This window comes from Halichoeres trimaculatus, unplaced genomic scaffold (assembly GCF_033239565.1).
Source record: "Halichoeres trimaculatus isolate MK-OKI-2021-1 unplaced genomic scaffold, fHalTri1.1 fHalTri1_scaffold_15, whole genome shotgun sequence".
NCBI classification, from domain to species: Eukaryota; Metazoa; Chordata; class Actinopteri; order Labriformes; family Labridae; genus Halichoeres; species Halichoeres trimaculatus.
In genome coordinates this window covers 22,905,906-22,922,003 of record NW_027437193.1, presented here as the reverse complement: position 1 = coordinate 22,922,003, position 16,098 = coordinate 22,905,906, and the positions used below count along the sequence as shown (strand labels likewise).

The 16,098-nt window shown below is 39.2% G+C and overlaps 2 protein-coding genes across 2 annotated transcripts; one reads left to right on the top strand and one right to left on the bottom strand.

The window, feature by feature from the left end:
- Positions 1-1,228: 1,228 nt before the first annotated feature.
- On the bottom strand, positions 1,229-7,787 carry sugp1 (SURP and G patch domain containing 1). Its single transcript, XM_074689507.1, has 14 exons — positions 7,635-7,787; positions 6,921-7,089; positions 6,668-6,768; positions 6,152-6,397; positions 5,871-5,994; positions 5,682-5,782; positions 4,533-4,656; positions 4,179-4,450; positions 3,753-3,859; positions 3,354-3,531; positions 3,113-3,219; positions 2,597-2,742; positions 1,929-2,058; positions 1,229-1,761 (listed from the first exon to the last, which is right to left on the bottom strand). Exons 1-14 carry the CDS (start codon positions 7,651-7,653, stop codon positions 1,735-1,737), a joined length of 1,851 nt encoding a protein of 616 aa, XP_074545608.1. The 5' UTR covers positions 7,654-7,787; the 3' UTR covers positions 1,229-1,734.
- A 590-nt stretch (positions 7,788-8,377) lies between these two features.
- On the top strand, positions 8,378-15,624 carry rnf126 (ring finger protein 126). The gene is made up of 9 exons (XM_074689543.1): positions 8,378-8,531; positions 9,730-9,788; positions 9,873-9,939; positions 10,026-10,264; positions 10,720-10,788; positions 11,336-11,405; positions 11,783-11,876; positions 12,262-12,377; positions 14,801-15,624. The coding sequence occupies exons 1-9, from the start codon at positions 8,457-8,459 to the stop codon at positions 14,951-14,953; spliced, it is 942 nt and encodes a 313-aa protein (XP_074545644.1). The 5' UTR covers positions 8,378-8,456; the 3' UTR covers positions 14,954-15,624.
- The last annotated feature ends 474 nt before the right edge of the window (positions 15,625-16,098 follow it).

Genomic DNA, 16,098 nt, shown 5'->3' with positions numbered 1-16,098 from the left:
ATAAACATTGTGTCTGGGGGCAGGTGCCATCTGGCCTGGGAGCCTTATCGGGGGACACAATGAGGAAAGCATTTGGGGGCTCCACTTCAGGCATGTGCCCAAGCCCTAACTTGGGTGCATCCTGCATCTAGGGTAGGATGAGAGAGCACATTGTCATTGGTTCAGCAAGCATGAAGCTCCTTCAAATACTCTTCTGAGGGGGGACAGCAAACATGAACAAGGTGGTAGTATGCCCAAGAAGAAGGCACTGGTAGAGACTGATGGAAGCTGGCAAACACTGTGGTGCATTCAGCTGTAGGCGGGCAAGAGCCGTGCAAATAGCCACGGACAAAGACTCATATGAGCCCCCCAGCAAGCCCCCAGATACCTGAGAGCCAGTCTCTGAGGCAACTGAAACCTGGTAGCCTCCCCTGAAAGTGTGTATCTAAGGCAGCAAAAGTGTCTGTTTCCTGATGAAAAGAAGCAGAATTTTCTAGTTCCCCTTTGCAGGAATGCAAGGCTTGGAGAAGGGACCTGGTCTACTACAATATAGCAAAGATGAATACTGATAAATTCATAGTTGTTTATTATTATTGTTGTTAGTATTATCATTATTGAACATTATTATAAAACATTTAGAACCAGCCCCACAGGTCAATAAATTATTATCTTGTGTGTATTTGCTGCTGTAAATTGTTCATATATGGCTCATCATTTCAAACACATTCAGAAATCAATTTCAGAAAAAGTAATCACATGAAATGCCATTTCCATAGGATGCAGGATTTTGCAGTGTAAATCTGATGTCTTATAACCAGAAAGATCCATGTATAATGTAAATAACAGAAAGCTTTAACGCTGAATTCAACTAAATAATTCACCATGTCAGACTAACCAAAGCCCCGATCGATCTCCTGCTAAGGCTTAAGTTGCCCTGACTGATGCTGTGGCCAACACCAGAGCGGCTCTTGCTTAGCTGGGATTTCAGAGTTATAATTATCCTGTGTAAGCCCCCTGGGGAATGGCAGAAGGTCTGATTTCACTGATCTGTCACCCTCTTTGACACTGGCTAGTCGACTCCTGAATGACTCAGTGTGGTCCAAAAGTGAATCCTTTTGACAGGTGTCAACATGATCTGATGAATGCCTGGACTTTTTACACATGTATATACCATAAATCAGGTGACTTCATCTTTCCTTTACTTCCTAATTAACAGATGAGAGCACTAGTTTTAAAAATATGTGTGACAACTCCACTTTGTGTAGGATACATTTTTTATTGTAAACACTGCAGCATATAGTGTAAAGAGGAGGGAATATTATTGCACCTTGGAAATTATACAATGAAAATTGTACACAGGATCGCATTACAAAACAGTATTGTGTTATTTATTTGTAAACGCAAGGTGAAACAAGCACAAAAGTGAATCAAGATGGTAACAAACAAACGAGTGAATCATTTTGGGCAGGCAATTTAAAATGCATGTTTCATAAGTTGTCACAGTTATTCCATTTAAACTTGAACTTAATGCAGAAAAGGTGATCAATTATTTCAGGAAACGTGTTTCCACCCAAATGCGACTTCAAATGTAATGGAAAATCTAACAGTCTTTCAAGTTATCACCACACAGTTTAAATTCTAAAACGTCTTTTGTGCAGCAGTGTCCATTTGACAACAGAGCAGAGCCGTAGGTGGAGAAATAGCTTTTAAGTTATATAATAAAAAAAATAGTATAACGCAAAACAATCCTCCACATCAGTAATATGGTCTCCTTGGATTATTCTGTGGAAATAAAGATAATTCATTAGATCAAATACTTCTTTCACAATAGTACAAAGCTGTTCAGTAATATTAAACATTTGTACAGATGCTTGATGTTTTTACACATCACCTAACATAAAATCATAATTACTTTAAGAAGTTTTCAAACAATATGAAATAAAAGTTACCAGGGGATTTGGCCTGAAGCGGTAAGCAAGCATCATCCTCTTCCTGTACGCATCATATTCATCGTCACTTTTTGTGAGCACAGCAGGACGCTCAATTCCAAATCCAGCTCCATCAACTGCAGTGGTTCCCCTACAAAAGGGAAAAGCAGAGACACAGAATAAATGTGATCTTACTGTTATCTGTGTTTATAAGTACAAGGCAACCAACATTCTGTAGACTACTTGGTCCGGCAGGATAGAAACATTTTTTACACAATGGAAGAAGTACAATTTTATTTTTTTAGGTAAAAAAAGAGAATGCAGAGGGATGTTATACCATTAACATCAAAATGTTTAGAGAAACATCTGTTTTGAAACTGGTTACCTTTTCCATTATAGAAAGATGTTAGTCTTGTCATGCATATTTACATTTGCCAAACAAAGGAAAAATCTTATGTAAAAGTTAAAGATGAGACACAAAGGAACCAGAAAAATCTATGATGGTTTTTATGGCTTTGATGTTCATTAACACAATTAATTAAAACCTAACACCAAAGTGATACAAAGCCACTGAGACAGGGTAAATAAAAAAGAAGTATAATGACCTTGTAACAGCACAAACAAAGACAGCTCAGTTTGTTATGACTAAGACTCAAAGAAAAGCAAAAGCAGAAAAAAAGAACTCTCACTTGTTGACAGGAGCTGTGATACCCTGTCCTTCACTTCCCAGACCTTCACCTTCCTTCCAGCCCATCTTCATCAGCATTCGGAAACCAAGGTTCTCCACTGTCAGCTTAAACTCCTTGTACTCTGAGTAGTCTGGATCCCGGCCCTCCTGCAAGCCAAGAAGACAAGAGATGCACATAAATGCTTTTTTTTTTTGCCGATTAGTCACACAATTTCACAGTTCAATGTTATCGTTTTTTACTCCTATGCCAAGGGTAATGTCCTGCAGTCAAGTTACATTTGTTACATAAATCTAAAGTGAATTCTGCAGTACATAGAAAAATGCTACTGGTATGTTGGATGCCTGAAAGTAAACAAAACAAAACAACAAACTTATATGGCACATCTTTTCCTTGACCAACAGAAGTCATCTTCCTTTACCTCTGAAGCTGAGGTCAACAGATAAACACAATCCCAGCGGCTGTGCCACAGCACAGTCAGTCCCTATCAGGCAACAGAACAAGAGAGAGGAAACTGACCTTGAGTGCTTTAAAGGTCTCCATGAACTTTTCCAGCTCCTCAGGGGGAAGAAAATCTCCAATAAAGTGTTTCCCTTTCCCCATTTCTGTCAGTGATTCAGCCCACTCTGCAGAAAAGAAACAAAAAGATAGTGTAGCTAGTTTTTCTATTTCTTGATTACGACTTTCTTCAAGCATCTAAAGCTGGTGGCAGCGCTGTACAGGAAAGAATCACTTTCAACTTTCTAACCCTCCTCCTTACCACGTGTCTTCTCCATTTCCATCTGTCGAAGACGATGCTCCCAGGTACCGGCCTGCTGGTCAACCTCTTCATCGCTGTCGTATTCATGTTGGTGATCCCTTATAGCCTTTTCCCACATCACCTGCATCTCTGCCATGGCACGCTTGTGCTTTATGATAATGTCATACATCTCTTGCATCTAGAGAGAGTGTGAGAAATCATTACACACGCCAAGAGGAGAAGACATGCTGAGATGGTAGATCACAGGACACAAAAGTGTGGTGTGAGAAACTGGATTCATCAAAGTGATTAATCCTTAACGCAGATTAAATAAAAAGATTCTCCATCTACATGGCAGAAAAAATAATTTAAGTTTTCACTACCTTACATATTTCGTTGATTATTTATTTATTTGTTTACCTCCTGCTGCTCTTTGATTTGTTTCTTCTGCTCCTCAGATAGTTCTGTCACCCCCACCAGTCCAAGAGGCTTCCCTTTTTTATAACCAAGACTCTGAAGCTCATTGGCTGAAACAGACATCAGCACAAAATAAAGGACTCAAAAAACACATCAAAAAACATCTTTCAAAATACAAATGATAATGTGATGCCTGAAATAGGGGTCATACAAAAGCCATTTTGGCATCATTTCAGTTCGTAATGACAAGTATTATCTTCTTTTAATTTAACTCAGATCATCTATCTCTAGATTAGAAAATCCGATCAAGATTCAAAGATAAACTAAAAAAAAATTCTATGATCGTTATGCTGAGGTCAGGTTCATGATAAACCCCTGTATTGAAAAACAAAGTGTATTATTCAGTATGTGAGGAACAAGTTCATTTACCAGAGAGTGCAGGTGCATTAGGGTCTGGGACCTCTTGAGGGACAACGATTGGAGGAATTGGCAGCTCCACTTTATCATCCTCAGCCCCCCATCTACTCTTTCTTTTCCGTTTGACAGGTGGAGTTTCAGGCTCTTGATTCTTAGGAAGAGAGGTGGATTGTGTCCTCAGCTCTGCTGCCGGGGGAGAGGAGGTCTCTGAGGCTGCAGCACGGTACTCCTGAACTTTCTCTGTGTAGTAGCGGTGGGCTGGGCTTTGGTGGTCATATAAAAAGCTACAGGACAGAAAGTTGATGTTATTTGTTGATGGAACTGAAAGTTGGGTAACAAAGTTCTGTTGTTTTTGCAGAAACTGACCTGCAGGCAGGGTTGTCTCGGTTCTGCTCTGCAGCTATGGCTTCCACCTCGGGCCCACCCTCCGACACAAACCTGGCCAGCTTCTCAGCCATCTGCAGGGTTTCCGCGTCCACTGAGGGGGAGACTTTAAGCAGCCTATCAGTACTGGGACTCAATTCACACTCAACTACTGTACCGTATTCAACTGGCCCTCACACACCACCAGTCTAGAGCCAATAGGGGATAAAAAGAGGAAGGAGGAGCAAGGGGGATATGGGTGGTGAATGGGGAATTGTATGGATGTGACGCTTTTTTACTGTAAAACACAAAACCAAGAAGAACCACTACAGAATATGACACATCTTAACTGAGAGACTACTTCTTTCTATCAGTACGCAATGAACATCTGAGAGCTCAACTTTTATACATTTTTAAAATGTCACAATGAATTATTGAGACCAGCTCAGGGATGAGCAATAAAGACAAAACTTTTAGGTAAAACTGAGTGCTTTATTGAGGTCTAAAAGAACAACTAACACAATAATAACTTTGGTCCAGATCAGAACTTACATATGTCAATATTTTTGTTCTGTAATGGGATCTTGAAAACCAGAACTAAGCTGTTTTCTAACTCACAGCAATTTTATCAATTCAAAAGTGTGTACTACAGATGTTACTACAATTTAATTAAAAAGGGAACAGGTCATTCCTTATGCCCTTCAGCATGGCATATTTCTTCAAAAAGCAGCAAGTGTTGAATGTGTCCTATGCTCCTGCAGTTGCTTTTTTGGGCAACACTGGTGACAGCACATTTAATGTGCAACTGTGCCTCTGAACAGATTACTCCAGGCCAGCTTGAAAGCCCAATGTCCAAAAGTAGCTGTATACATTAGCATAATGCATTCAAATACATATTTCTGGTCAGCTTAAAGTAGAATTTACAGCAGCAATCATGCATGATATAATCTAATGTAAGTATGTAAGTCAAAGATGAGTGCAATCTGTGGCCAGCCATTACAGTGTGACAATGAAGGTCATAATGTGCTGACTGGCAACTGTAAAGAAACTAAAAAATCTAAAATGACAAACTGCCTTTGTAATCCATATTTTAGTGTGGTTGGGATAAAGAAAACAGGGACAAATAGCAGAGTGAAAAAAAAGTAATCTTACCATTATCTGATGCACTTTCAGGTCTTTGCAAATCCTTCCTCAATACTGCAACTCTGTTTTTGAAGTACAGATACTCCAAGCTGCTCTTATCATATAAAAATCTAAAATAAAAAAAAAGTTCATTTGTTAAATTTCAAATCAAGGTTTAATTGATTTGTCTGGATGATCAGTTTTGTCCTTCAAACTTACGAGAAAACAGGGTTATCCTTGTAGTCCTCCCTGGCCTTTCTCTCCAGCTCAGGTCCTCCTTCCGCCACAAAGGAGGCCATTTTGTCAATGATAAGTCTGGTGTCTGTGTCCTCTGGGGGAGAGACTTTAAGCAGGCTATGAGTACATTTACTCTAAGGTAACCTACGACAGAATGTCAGTCACAAGGCAACTGTGACACTGGAGTAGGTAGAGGATGCATTGGCATGTCCAAGCGTTGGAGCAGTCCAGATGCATGCTGACAAACACAGGCCTTGAATTACCTTTCATCTCCAAGAATCTGGTGTAATCTGCATCTTCTTCTTCATCCTCATCATCTGGAGAAGAAAACACACTAGGCCTCTGGCTGAGAACAGGATTCTTCTTTGTCTGTGAGTAGCTTTTGTATTGACTAAGCATGCTACTGACTCCGAGGCCAGGCCTCCTGCCAACAAGAATGCTCTTTTTTTGCTGTGGGTTCCCCCCTGATGGAGCTAAGGCTGTTGAAGATTTGGCATCAGTGGTTGAACCTAGGAAAACAAAAGCACACCCAGTGTCAGCAGTAAAAAAAAATATTTCAGCTTATATGGCACTAAACCTGTCACTCTTAATACGTCCTTGTCTGACAAGTTGCATTGAACATGGATGCCAGCAACACAGTTGTCGAGGATGTCCAGCAACAAGCCAAAGGGGTTTTCTTTCTTTCTTGTTAACTCGGAATAAAAACCCTTAAAGTTCTGGCTGTTATGTGTTTTGAGATGAGAAAATAGTTTGAAACCTGCAGGGATAATGGTACTAACCATTTTGAGATTTATCCTTCTGCATTCTCATGAACTGCTGCAAGAAGCTTCCATCATTTGCAAACTTGTTTGAAGAGGCGCCTAGAAGACTGGGAGTAATACTGTGAAAAGAACTCATATTAGAATTTTAACTCAAATACACACACATATAACATTCATAATCAGTTTTCTTTTTCTTTGTCAAAAGAATAATGCATATCTAAACTCACAATGGCACCAGAAATTACTGTATAGAAAAAAATCTTATTTTTACCTTGGAGGTAACGGTTTACTTGTGGTTTGCACATTCAGTTTTGCTTGCTCAGCCATTCTTTCCTCTATCTCCTTCTTCTTCTGAGCTATCAGCCTCTCTTGGCGGAGAATATTCAGGTTCATTTTGCTTTTCTGGGGCTGAGCAGGCTTGGACTTCCATCCTCCTCGACCTGAAAAAAAAGATGAGGGATAACTTACAACGCAAACGACAACATTAATAAACAGCTGCAGAGCTAGTAGTTTGTAATTCTTATTACTATGTGACATTTCCTGGTGTGCATTACTTAAGCTGAGTTGGATGGTGCTTTAACTCAAAAATATGTTTGCATGTTCAGGGCTGATACATATAGCTAAGTTTTAAAATTTCAATTTTGCACTATAGACTAACAAACAAAAACAAAAAGCTGCCCTCGATTTTTGAAATCTAACCCCAACATCTGTTAGATGATGGGCTTTATTCTTGTCACTTTCTTTTAGGAATACATCTTCTTATTACAGATATATTAAGTGAATGTGATGAAAATTAAATTATTTGATAACCAACGAGCAGCCAGGATTAGCATTGGCAACGACTAGCTAATGTAACGCACTAGTTATGCTAGCAAAGACGAACAGACGCACGGCTACATGAGCTAACCAGTTTTCATTAGGGGCTCGGGACGGAAGCTATGTGATTAGCGCAGATATCTCATTCCGATTAAAAACAAATATTTACCCAAATCACTTGAGTCCATTGTTGTTGCAGGGGGGGAGACAAATATATTTTAAAATAAAGCCCACACACTGAAAAAGGCCTTTCTGTGCTACTGTAGCAGCTCACACTCGGAGGTAGTTTCGTCTGCCACAGACACAATGGCAAGACATCCGGTTACCGATTTTTATTTACAAAATAAAAGTTTACCCTTGGCATATCGGGGGTACCCCAAATACCAACTAAAAAAAACCCCCATAAAATCTACGTAAAACCCATATAACAAGCAGCTTATATGTTATCTCTTGAGTTCTGGCATAATTAATGAAATCATTTCACCAAAATAACACCACAATGTGGCATCACACAGATAATCGTCCCTGACAGCATCACCGTAATAGTAGCAGTCATTAACAGAAACAGTTGAAAAGGCACCTAGAGTGCATAACTTTATATCTGGACTTACAGTGGCCCTTAAGTGCAAAACACAACCATGGCTTTAAAAAACCCAACTCTGAATAAGAAAACACATTACCAAACCATTCCTGTTGTGGTGAAGAACGTCATACATAGAGAAAGATTTATTTCAATACTGTACCACGGAATTTCATTATAGGGCTTTATATCATGGAAATTAAAAGTTTAGTGTGAAACTTTATACATTTCTTTTTTTTAATATTTCACCGGAAGCTTCATTCTTGGTGAGTCTCCCGTAGCTGCCATGGTAACGTCCCTTTGCCATTCGTACGTTTCCGTTCGCACCGAGCTCCCCTTTGCAATTAGTCGGCTGTTGTTGTCCCTTGCTGCTACCCGTCCGTACCATTCGAACTGCTCTCCTGCTAAGAAATGGCTGAAGCTCCCCAACGGCCCTGCCGGTTTTTTTGTCACCGGTGTTCAGCAGAAATTAGTCCACGGTTACCGGTAAGTACGCAAGTGGTTCCTCTGTCCACGCGTGGAAGGATGGAATACATTGAGGCTTGTGTAGATTTGTGGTTTGTGATTAGGCTACGAACACGCATCACGTCTCGTCTCACTGCTGCTGTTCAGCTACGCTAGGTAGCTTCCCCCATAGGCAACAACTGTCCAATGTGACAGTTCAGCGGTAGTAATAAATCGGCTGCGAAAACCCAACTGTAGCCTTGTGTAGGACCGGGATTTGATCTTAATAGCGTTATAACTAATAGCAGATGGATAGAGCCAGCCTTGTCAGCTTGACACACCTGGTAGTGCTGGCGTATACCAGCAAGCTAACAGAAGAAAGCTCAGTATCACTTTTTCCACTATGGTTACACTTGTGTCAGAAAGCTATTCACAGGTTTTTATTTTGATTTAGTGATTTACTATCCCCAGTCATTTTCTATTATTATTATATTTATCTTAAGATTTGCTGTTTTGCTGATGTTTTTATGCAGTAGCGAGAATTAAAACTCAGACAGTATAACTTCTGCCCGAAACAAATCTTAGTAATAAATATTGCTGCTGTGTCAACAGCCCGCTTTCCTGTCACAGCAGTGTGTTTTCAAGCCATGCATGAGAAGCTTCTTGACTGTTACGGTAACAGTTTCTTTATTGTTATTCTGTCAGCTATTTTACCGGCGTGACAACGTACTCCCAGGAGGGTATTCACTGATTTTAAGTGCTCATAGTTTGTCTTTATCACACAGAGACTTCTGCTGGTTATTTCAATGAACAATGTGATGTAATTGTATTAATTAAAATGATAAACTGTAAACATGGAGCACTTTTCAAAACAGGGGTTCAGAGTGCTTTACAATTGATAAGAAGATGTATGAAATATGTTGAGGCATTTCTACAACCATATTCACTATAGATTGAACATTTGTTAGACCTCACAAATTACATTATTACAGCCATTGACTATTCAACAGAAACACAAATTGAAGCCTTTATTACAACTACACAGCTAAATTAGCATTTTTCTGACCTTTCACAAAAGTGTATAACCCTGTCTTGAGGAAGACTCATCAGTCATTCAAGATTGAAAGCTTTTGAACTTGTCTTCATTGGGTCAAGCTATTGGCACCTAACAGGCAGACACCTGTGTGAATGGTTTTAAGTGTTAGTACACTAACTAAACACTCCTACATTTTAATTATAGGACTACACTTGTCCACGCTGTGAATCTGGTTTCATTGAGGAGCTCCCTGAAGAAAGGAGGTACAGAAACTTTGTGTACCAAATGTGATTCTATGGTTTTAATTGAGATTGTTTGAGCCTAAGCTTTTCATCGTGTTTCTGCAGCACTGAAAATGGGTCCACGTCAACATCCACGTCATCCACCAGTGATCAAAGCCGCCCAGCATTTGAGGTCAGTGTGACTTATGAAATCAACTGGCACAAGAAAACACATGTGAACTTCTTTGATGCTGACATTATCCTTGTCTTTTTGACCAGAACATGGATCACCAGCACTTATTCACATTTCCCTCTGGGTATGGTCCCTTTGCCCTCGGGATTTTTGATGAAAATTTTGACCTTCGAACACAGCTACCCACAGAGGACAACAGAGAGACAGAAAACAGAAGGGAAAGGGAAATGGCATCACGGCAACGATACAGTGCTCGGCAACCCAGGGGTCGGCATGTTCCTCGACGTCAGGGTACGCGCCATGAAGGAGTGCCCACGTTAGAGGGGTGAGACTTTTTCAGCCGCACAGTGTGTATGGGAGGTTTATGTGGCTGTCGGTTGATAAACCAATAATTCTGAAGTAGTTTGTTTCTTAGATTTTAACCTACCCCCTTGCTAAATTATATTTAGGGTGTTAGAGTTAAGTGATGTGTTGAGTAACATGTTAACATGATTTTGCACTTGCTTTGACAGAAAGTACAGAAAATTAACTTCTTTTGACATTTGTATTGTCAATGCAGAGCACATAAATATGATCAGATTAATTTTTACTAGTATAGAAATCAGGATGACTTGTTCTTATTAAAAAACAACCATAACTGTTTAGACTGTAATGTTAAATATTAGTAAGAGTATTAATATGCACAAACATTTTACATTAAAACAGTTTACAAAGGAAGTGAACGACTCAGTTTAATTTAAGAAGTCAGTGTTTTTGTGCTGTTTTTTCCTCTATCTGCAGAATTATCCAGCAGCTAGTAAATGGAATTATAGCACCTACGGCTATGCCAAACATTGGGATGGGTCCATGGTAAGTAAAGCAACCTGCAGTGCATTTTTTGTTTTCTTGCTCAATATCAGTGAGCACCTACAGTTGTCTGCTGTGTCAAAGATTTAGTGTTTAGCAGCGTTTACCAGAACAGAATTGGTAGAAATGGAATACTAGTCCTAAAAATGTTTAAATTAGGGTGTAACACCTAAATAAAGAAATCCTTTTAGAAGAGAGGTCTCTGTGTTGTTTCTACTGTACCAGAATGGACAAACTAGTAACACATGCTCTTGTATTTAGTGAGACGCTATGCAAAATGTGCTGGTTGGTAGACAAAGAAGAGAGTAGTGAGTGTGTGAAAAATATTTTGTATTGATAGGAATCTTTGATAGTAATAACTTGACAAATGGAGGGTCAAAGTTATCAAGTATCTCTAGAATTTTCTTGTCCTGAAAGGCCACCAGGCCTTCACTGAGAGAGGGGTTTGCAAGAGGGCACGTCAATCTAGAATCTGTCTTTCTATGCTTATTTTACTCACTGTACCTTTAACTCTTGTTGTGTTTTTGTTCACCACTTTCTTCTCTTGCAGGGGAATGCTTCATTCTAATCCAATGGACTACGCCTGGGGAGCCAATGGTCTTGATGCTATTATAACACAGGTATTGAGGGTGTAGTTTTCTGTGTGACACTGGAGTGTGTTGAAATTAGGTGGCTACAGTGCCACTTTTTCTATAAAGCTAAAGTAATGCTGTTATTATGAATGACATCAAGATATCTATTCATAATTTACCAAAACAAGGCTCTGATCTATTTGATAGTAGAATTGAGACTCCATGATCAAAAGCTCCGTAGGGGGTTTCTTGTTTATACTTAATAAACTTCACTTTTTTTTCCCTTTAAGGGGTATTATGGTTGCAAATATTTCATTCTTTTGATCAGATTTATATTTTAATCTGAATGTTTTCAATCATAGAAAAGAGTTGCATGGACATGCTGATGGGACAACTTCTGTTTGATTCTTCTTTTTAATTTGTAGTTATTGAACCAATTTGAAAACACGGGTCCTCCTCCTGCTGACAGGGAAAGGATAAAGAGTTTACCAACCATATCAATAACTGAGGAGCATGTGGGTAAGTCAGTGTATCATTCTGCTTCTTTGAAATAACACACTGACAGTGTTTTTGATTGATAAGCTCCTAGCATGGTATAAATCAAATTGTGTAACATGTTTTTCCTGACATTTTAAACTGTTGACCATTCTGTTGTCTGTGGTAGTGAAGTGCTTGGTTTTAACTGCAAACTGCTCAACACTGTCTCAGCCCAAACAAACAGAATCTGCGGGATCGCAATTTTCCATGTGGCTGACACTTGGGGCCATGGGTTTCTCTCTCTCTCTCTCACACACACACACACACACACACACACACACACACACACACACACACACACACACACACACTCAAACGTAAACACAAACACACACTCACACAGTATGTTGGTCTTCTGTTTGAACAGGTGCTGGTTTAGAGTGCCCTGTGTGCAAAGAAGACTACAGCATTGAGGAGCGTGTCAGACAACTTCCATGCAATCATTTATTTCACAATGACTGTATAGTGCCGTGGCTGGAACAGGTATGTACATTTGTATGTGGGAAGATTGTTTTCCCTAACAGATTGGCAAGAGGCCGTGCAGAAACAAGGGAAGGTCTAGAAGCCCGGTCTGTCTGTACCCTTTGGCGGTGGTGCTCCTGACAACACAATGACCATTTTTTCACATATACAGCAACACTGACATTAAAATGAACAAAAATATAGTTAAACTTTTGACAAATGGATCACATTAGTCATTGTCTACTAATGTAGAGGAGGAGAAGAACACACATGCTCACATTACACAGTTTCTTCTAGATGTCGTCAAACTCAGACATGAGCAAATGTAATTTGTGCACTCGCTGTTCCTTGTTGGTCAAAGTCCCATTTGTGACTCTATTTCATTATGTATTTCATTGATGTTGACCCTCACTGAAGACTCAGGAGACTCTGATATTGTAATAGTGTATGTACAACTTTATCCTGGTGCAGTGCAATGTCAGTTCAGCTCTGTCGGACCATCCTCCAACATGGTGCTAAGGTTAAGAGCATGTTGCTTTCTAATATGGTTAGTCACTAGTCCACAATGGATGTATCCTCACCTACAATGGATAATTGACAACACGAAAACACAAACGTGTGCCTGTTATTCAGCCCAAATGTTGTCTGCTACATTAAAACAGACATGGGGGGAACTGTGGAATAATAATGATGTGGTAACGGCCCCTGTCCATGGAGCTGTGCTGCTGGTGTAGCACAAAGACTGAGTTACTGTAAACAGTTGGAAAGGTTATTCTACTCTTAGAGGAGCCTATGACCCTGAGCTTGACCCAGCAGGTCTCAGTGTAATCTGTGCAGACAGATATTTATGATATAGTTACAGAATTTATACCACAATTATTAGCTGTGCATTCCTTTCCACAGTGTGAGCAAGTGAACAACAATGAAAAACAAAGAATGCTGTCAGCAGTTTTTGTTAACCATGGATTAATGGGGTTTCAGGTGCCAAAAAGGGAAAACACAGTTTCCTTCTTGTAATCAAATATTGAGAACAGCCTTAGTTAAGGCAGGCCAATAAGTCAAGCTTGGCCCTTAGTTCATAAGCTGACAGCTCAGCTCCTCATTCAATCCTGTGTCTGACTTTATCAGTGTTGTATGTATTGTCACTGATGCCCACTCTGTTCTATAGCCTTGGGGGTCTTTGCTTCTGCCCTCCCTGCCTTGACTTTTTATGTATACATGTGAAAGAGCAAGAAAGTGTGTTCACTCTGCCTCTGGCTTTGGCATTCCACTTAGACATGGATGGGCAGGGAACTCCAATCACCAAGTCAAACCCCAAAATATTACTAAATGCTGCATGTAAATAACTAATCCTTTGAACAAAGGTGGTCCTGACTAAAATGTTTCATTAAATTTTGCTGAAGCGAGATGCTCCAGGAAGGTCATTAAAACCTGCCAAGACTTAACAAAACACTGATTTGATTCCTTAATTCAACCAGATATTATGTATTTGTTTTGTTGTCTTATGCTTAGAGTGATACGTTTTTGCTTTTAGTATAATTTCTAGTTGTTGTTAAAGATGTGATATTATGTTAACAGGAATGTTTTTACATTAGACTAAAACAAGTTGTTTATCTGAAACTACTCTTAGACTAAAACAAGTTGTTTATCTGAGAGTAATTATCTCAGGAAATGTCTTGAAAACACCTTAAATTACAACAAAATCCACAGTTTGATGTTTTCACACCAAGCTACAAGCAACAGAACATACCCATTTTATCTACTCTTTCATTTTTTTAGTTTTAATTTAATACAGCTGCAAGAAAAAAGTGTGGGAACCCTTAAACGGTTTGCCCGAATTAATATATCACAAATATGTGTTTTCATTACAAACACCATGTAAACATGCATAGTGCAGGGGGGAAAAAGTTTATGAAACCTTGGATTTACTAACTGATTCACCCTCCTTTGGCAACAAGAACCTCAACTGAATGTTTCCTGTAAGTGCAGTTCAGACTGAAAAATAGTAAGTTAGTGTTAAACAAATTAAGCTTAATGATGAAAGAAGGAAAAATAATTATGTGGTAACTGTTTGGTGAAATGTGGTTGGGTAATGCAGTAAAAATATAATATATTAATTTATTAAGGAAATAAAGAAGCAGACATGTTGCAAAAACAGGTGATGATTGAGCATTACCAAACAGCAAGAAAACTGGAAACTGTAAATTACATCCAACATGCACACGTCAATATGTGTCTATGTATTTCCTGTCCTAATATGTTCCATTATTAGCTGTTATTCCCCTAAAATCTAGTATGACCTACACCACCAAATACACAACACAACCAAATAGTCCGAGTTACCAAACATGTTCAATCCAAAGCCTGTGTGCTCATTTGTCATGTTGATACGAATCAATACTTCAAGTTTTTGCACAAACCTCTTTTTTCCGTGTTTCCTGCAGCATGATACGTGTCCTGTGTGCAGAAAGAGTCTAAGCGGACAGAACACAGCTACAGACCCACCAGGGTTATCAGGAATAAACTTTTCTCCATCCTCCTCATCCTCTTCCTCCCCAAGCTCACCTAGCAATGAGAATGCTGCCAGCAACTCGTAGAATTCACCATCACGGGAACCTCACATCCGAAACCTCACAATACGATCCAAACGGACCACAGCAGCTCCTCTTTACAGCTGAGACCAGGACATCTATCTGTATCAATTAAAGGGAAGACAAGGAGGAAGACTCTGAAACTATTGCAGACTTTAAGTTTTCATTCTTTCTCCTGAGCTGAATGGATGCTGGATCGAGTTCCTGCTGCTACAATAGTCAGTGGGTTTATTAAGGAGGAATTGTGCTAAAACCGGAGCAGAGTGTGAGATTGAATGGACTTTGTTTTTGAGAGATTTTATACTCGAGAGGAAAAATGCTCTTTAAAAAAAACATTTCCTGTGGTGATGCGGAGTACATGTGTGTAGATAGAAAAGTAATTCTGAGCCGTCAGCTGCTGTACAGCCGCCAGCTCAAACTACAACTTTGCAGAAAGGGAACAGAGTGTATGTTTTTATTTATTTGCACCTTTGTTTTTTTATTTTACCGAAATTTTGTCTAATGTTAAGAATGTGAATTTTGGGAAACTACTGAACAAAAAAAAGGGAGATTTTTATTCAAAATTGTTCATTGAATGAGTCTCTCAGGACTTGTGTTGTATTCGAGAGATTCTCTTTTTTTTAATAGAGCTTGAACCAATGTAATGATGTATCTTGAAAAATTCACACGGATCAAATCCCACTTATTTACTGACCACCTGCTGCAGATGAAAACTGGGAACTGTTCACAAACAAAAACACAAAAACAAGGCATGGGATCATCTTACCTCTACGGAAATGACCAAATGTGTTTCATAAAACAAGTGTTTATTATTTTATTTACTGATTTTTCGTACAGTCACAATAAAGTGCTCAAAATCACATCTTAAAGTTTGTTAATAATTACTCATAATTATGAGCTGTGCTGTTTTAAAATCCTTTGATACTAACTGAGGACGTACAGATTTAACTCTCCTGTTATGAACCTAGTCATCCGGTGTCCACCAATACAAAGCATAATCTCTGATCTCGCTATTTGTGTCGTCATAGCTCAAGTTAATAATCAGTTGTCAGCCTTGTGTTTGCTGCAAGTGTTTTCTTTCACAAAGATGAACAGTCTTGAAGATGACTTCCATGCAGATGTCTTAAAACAAACTTAACAGAAAACAAAAT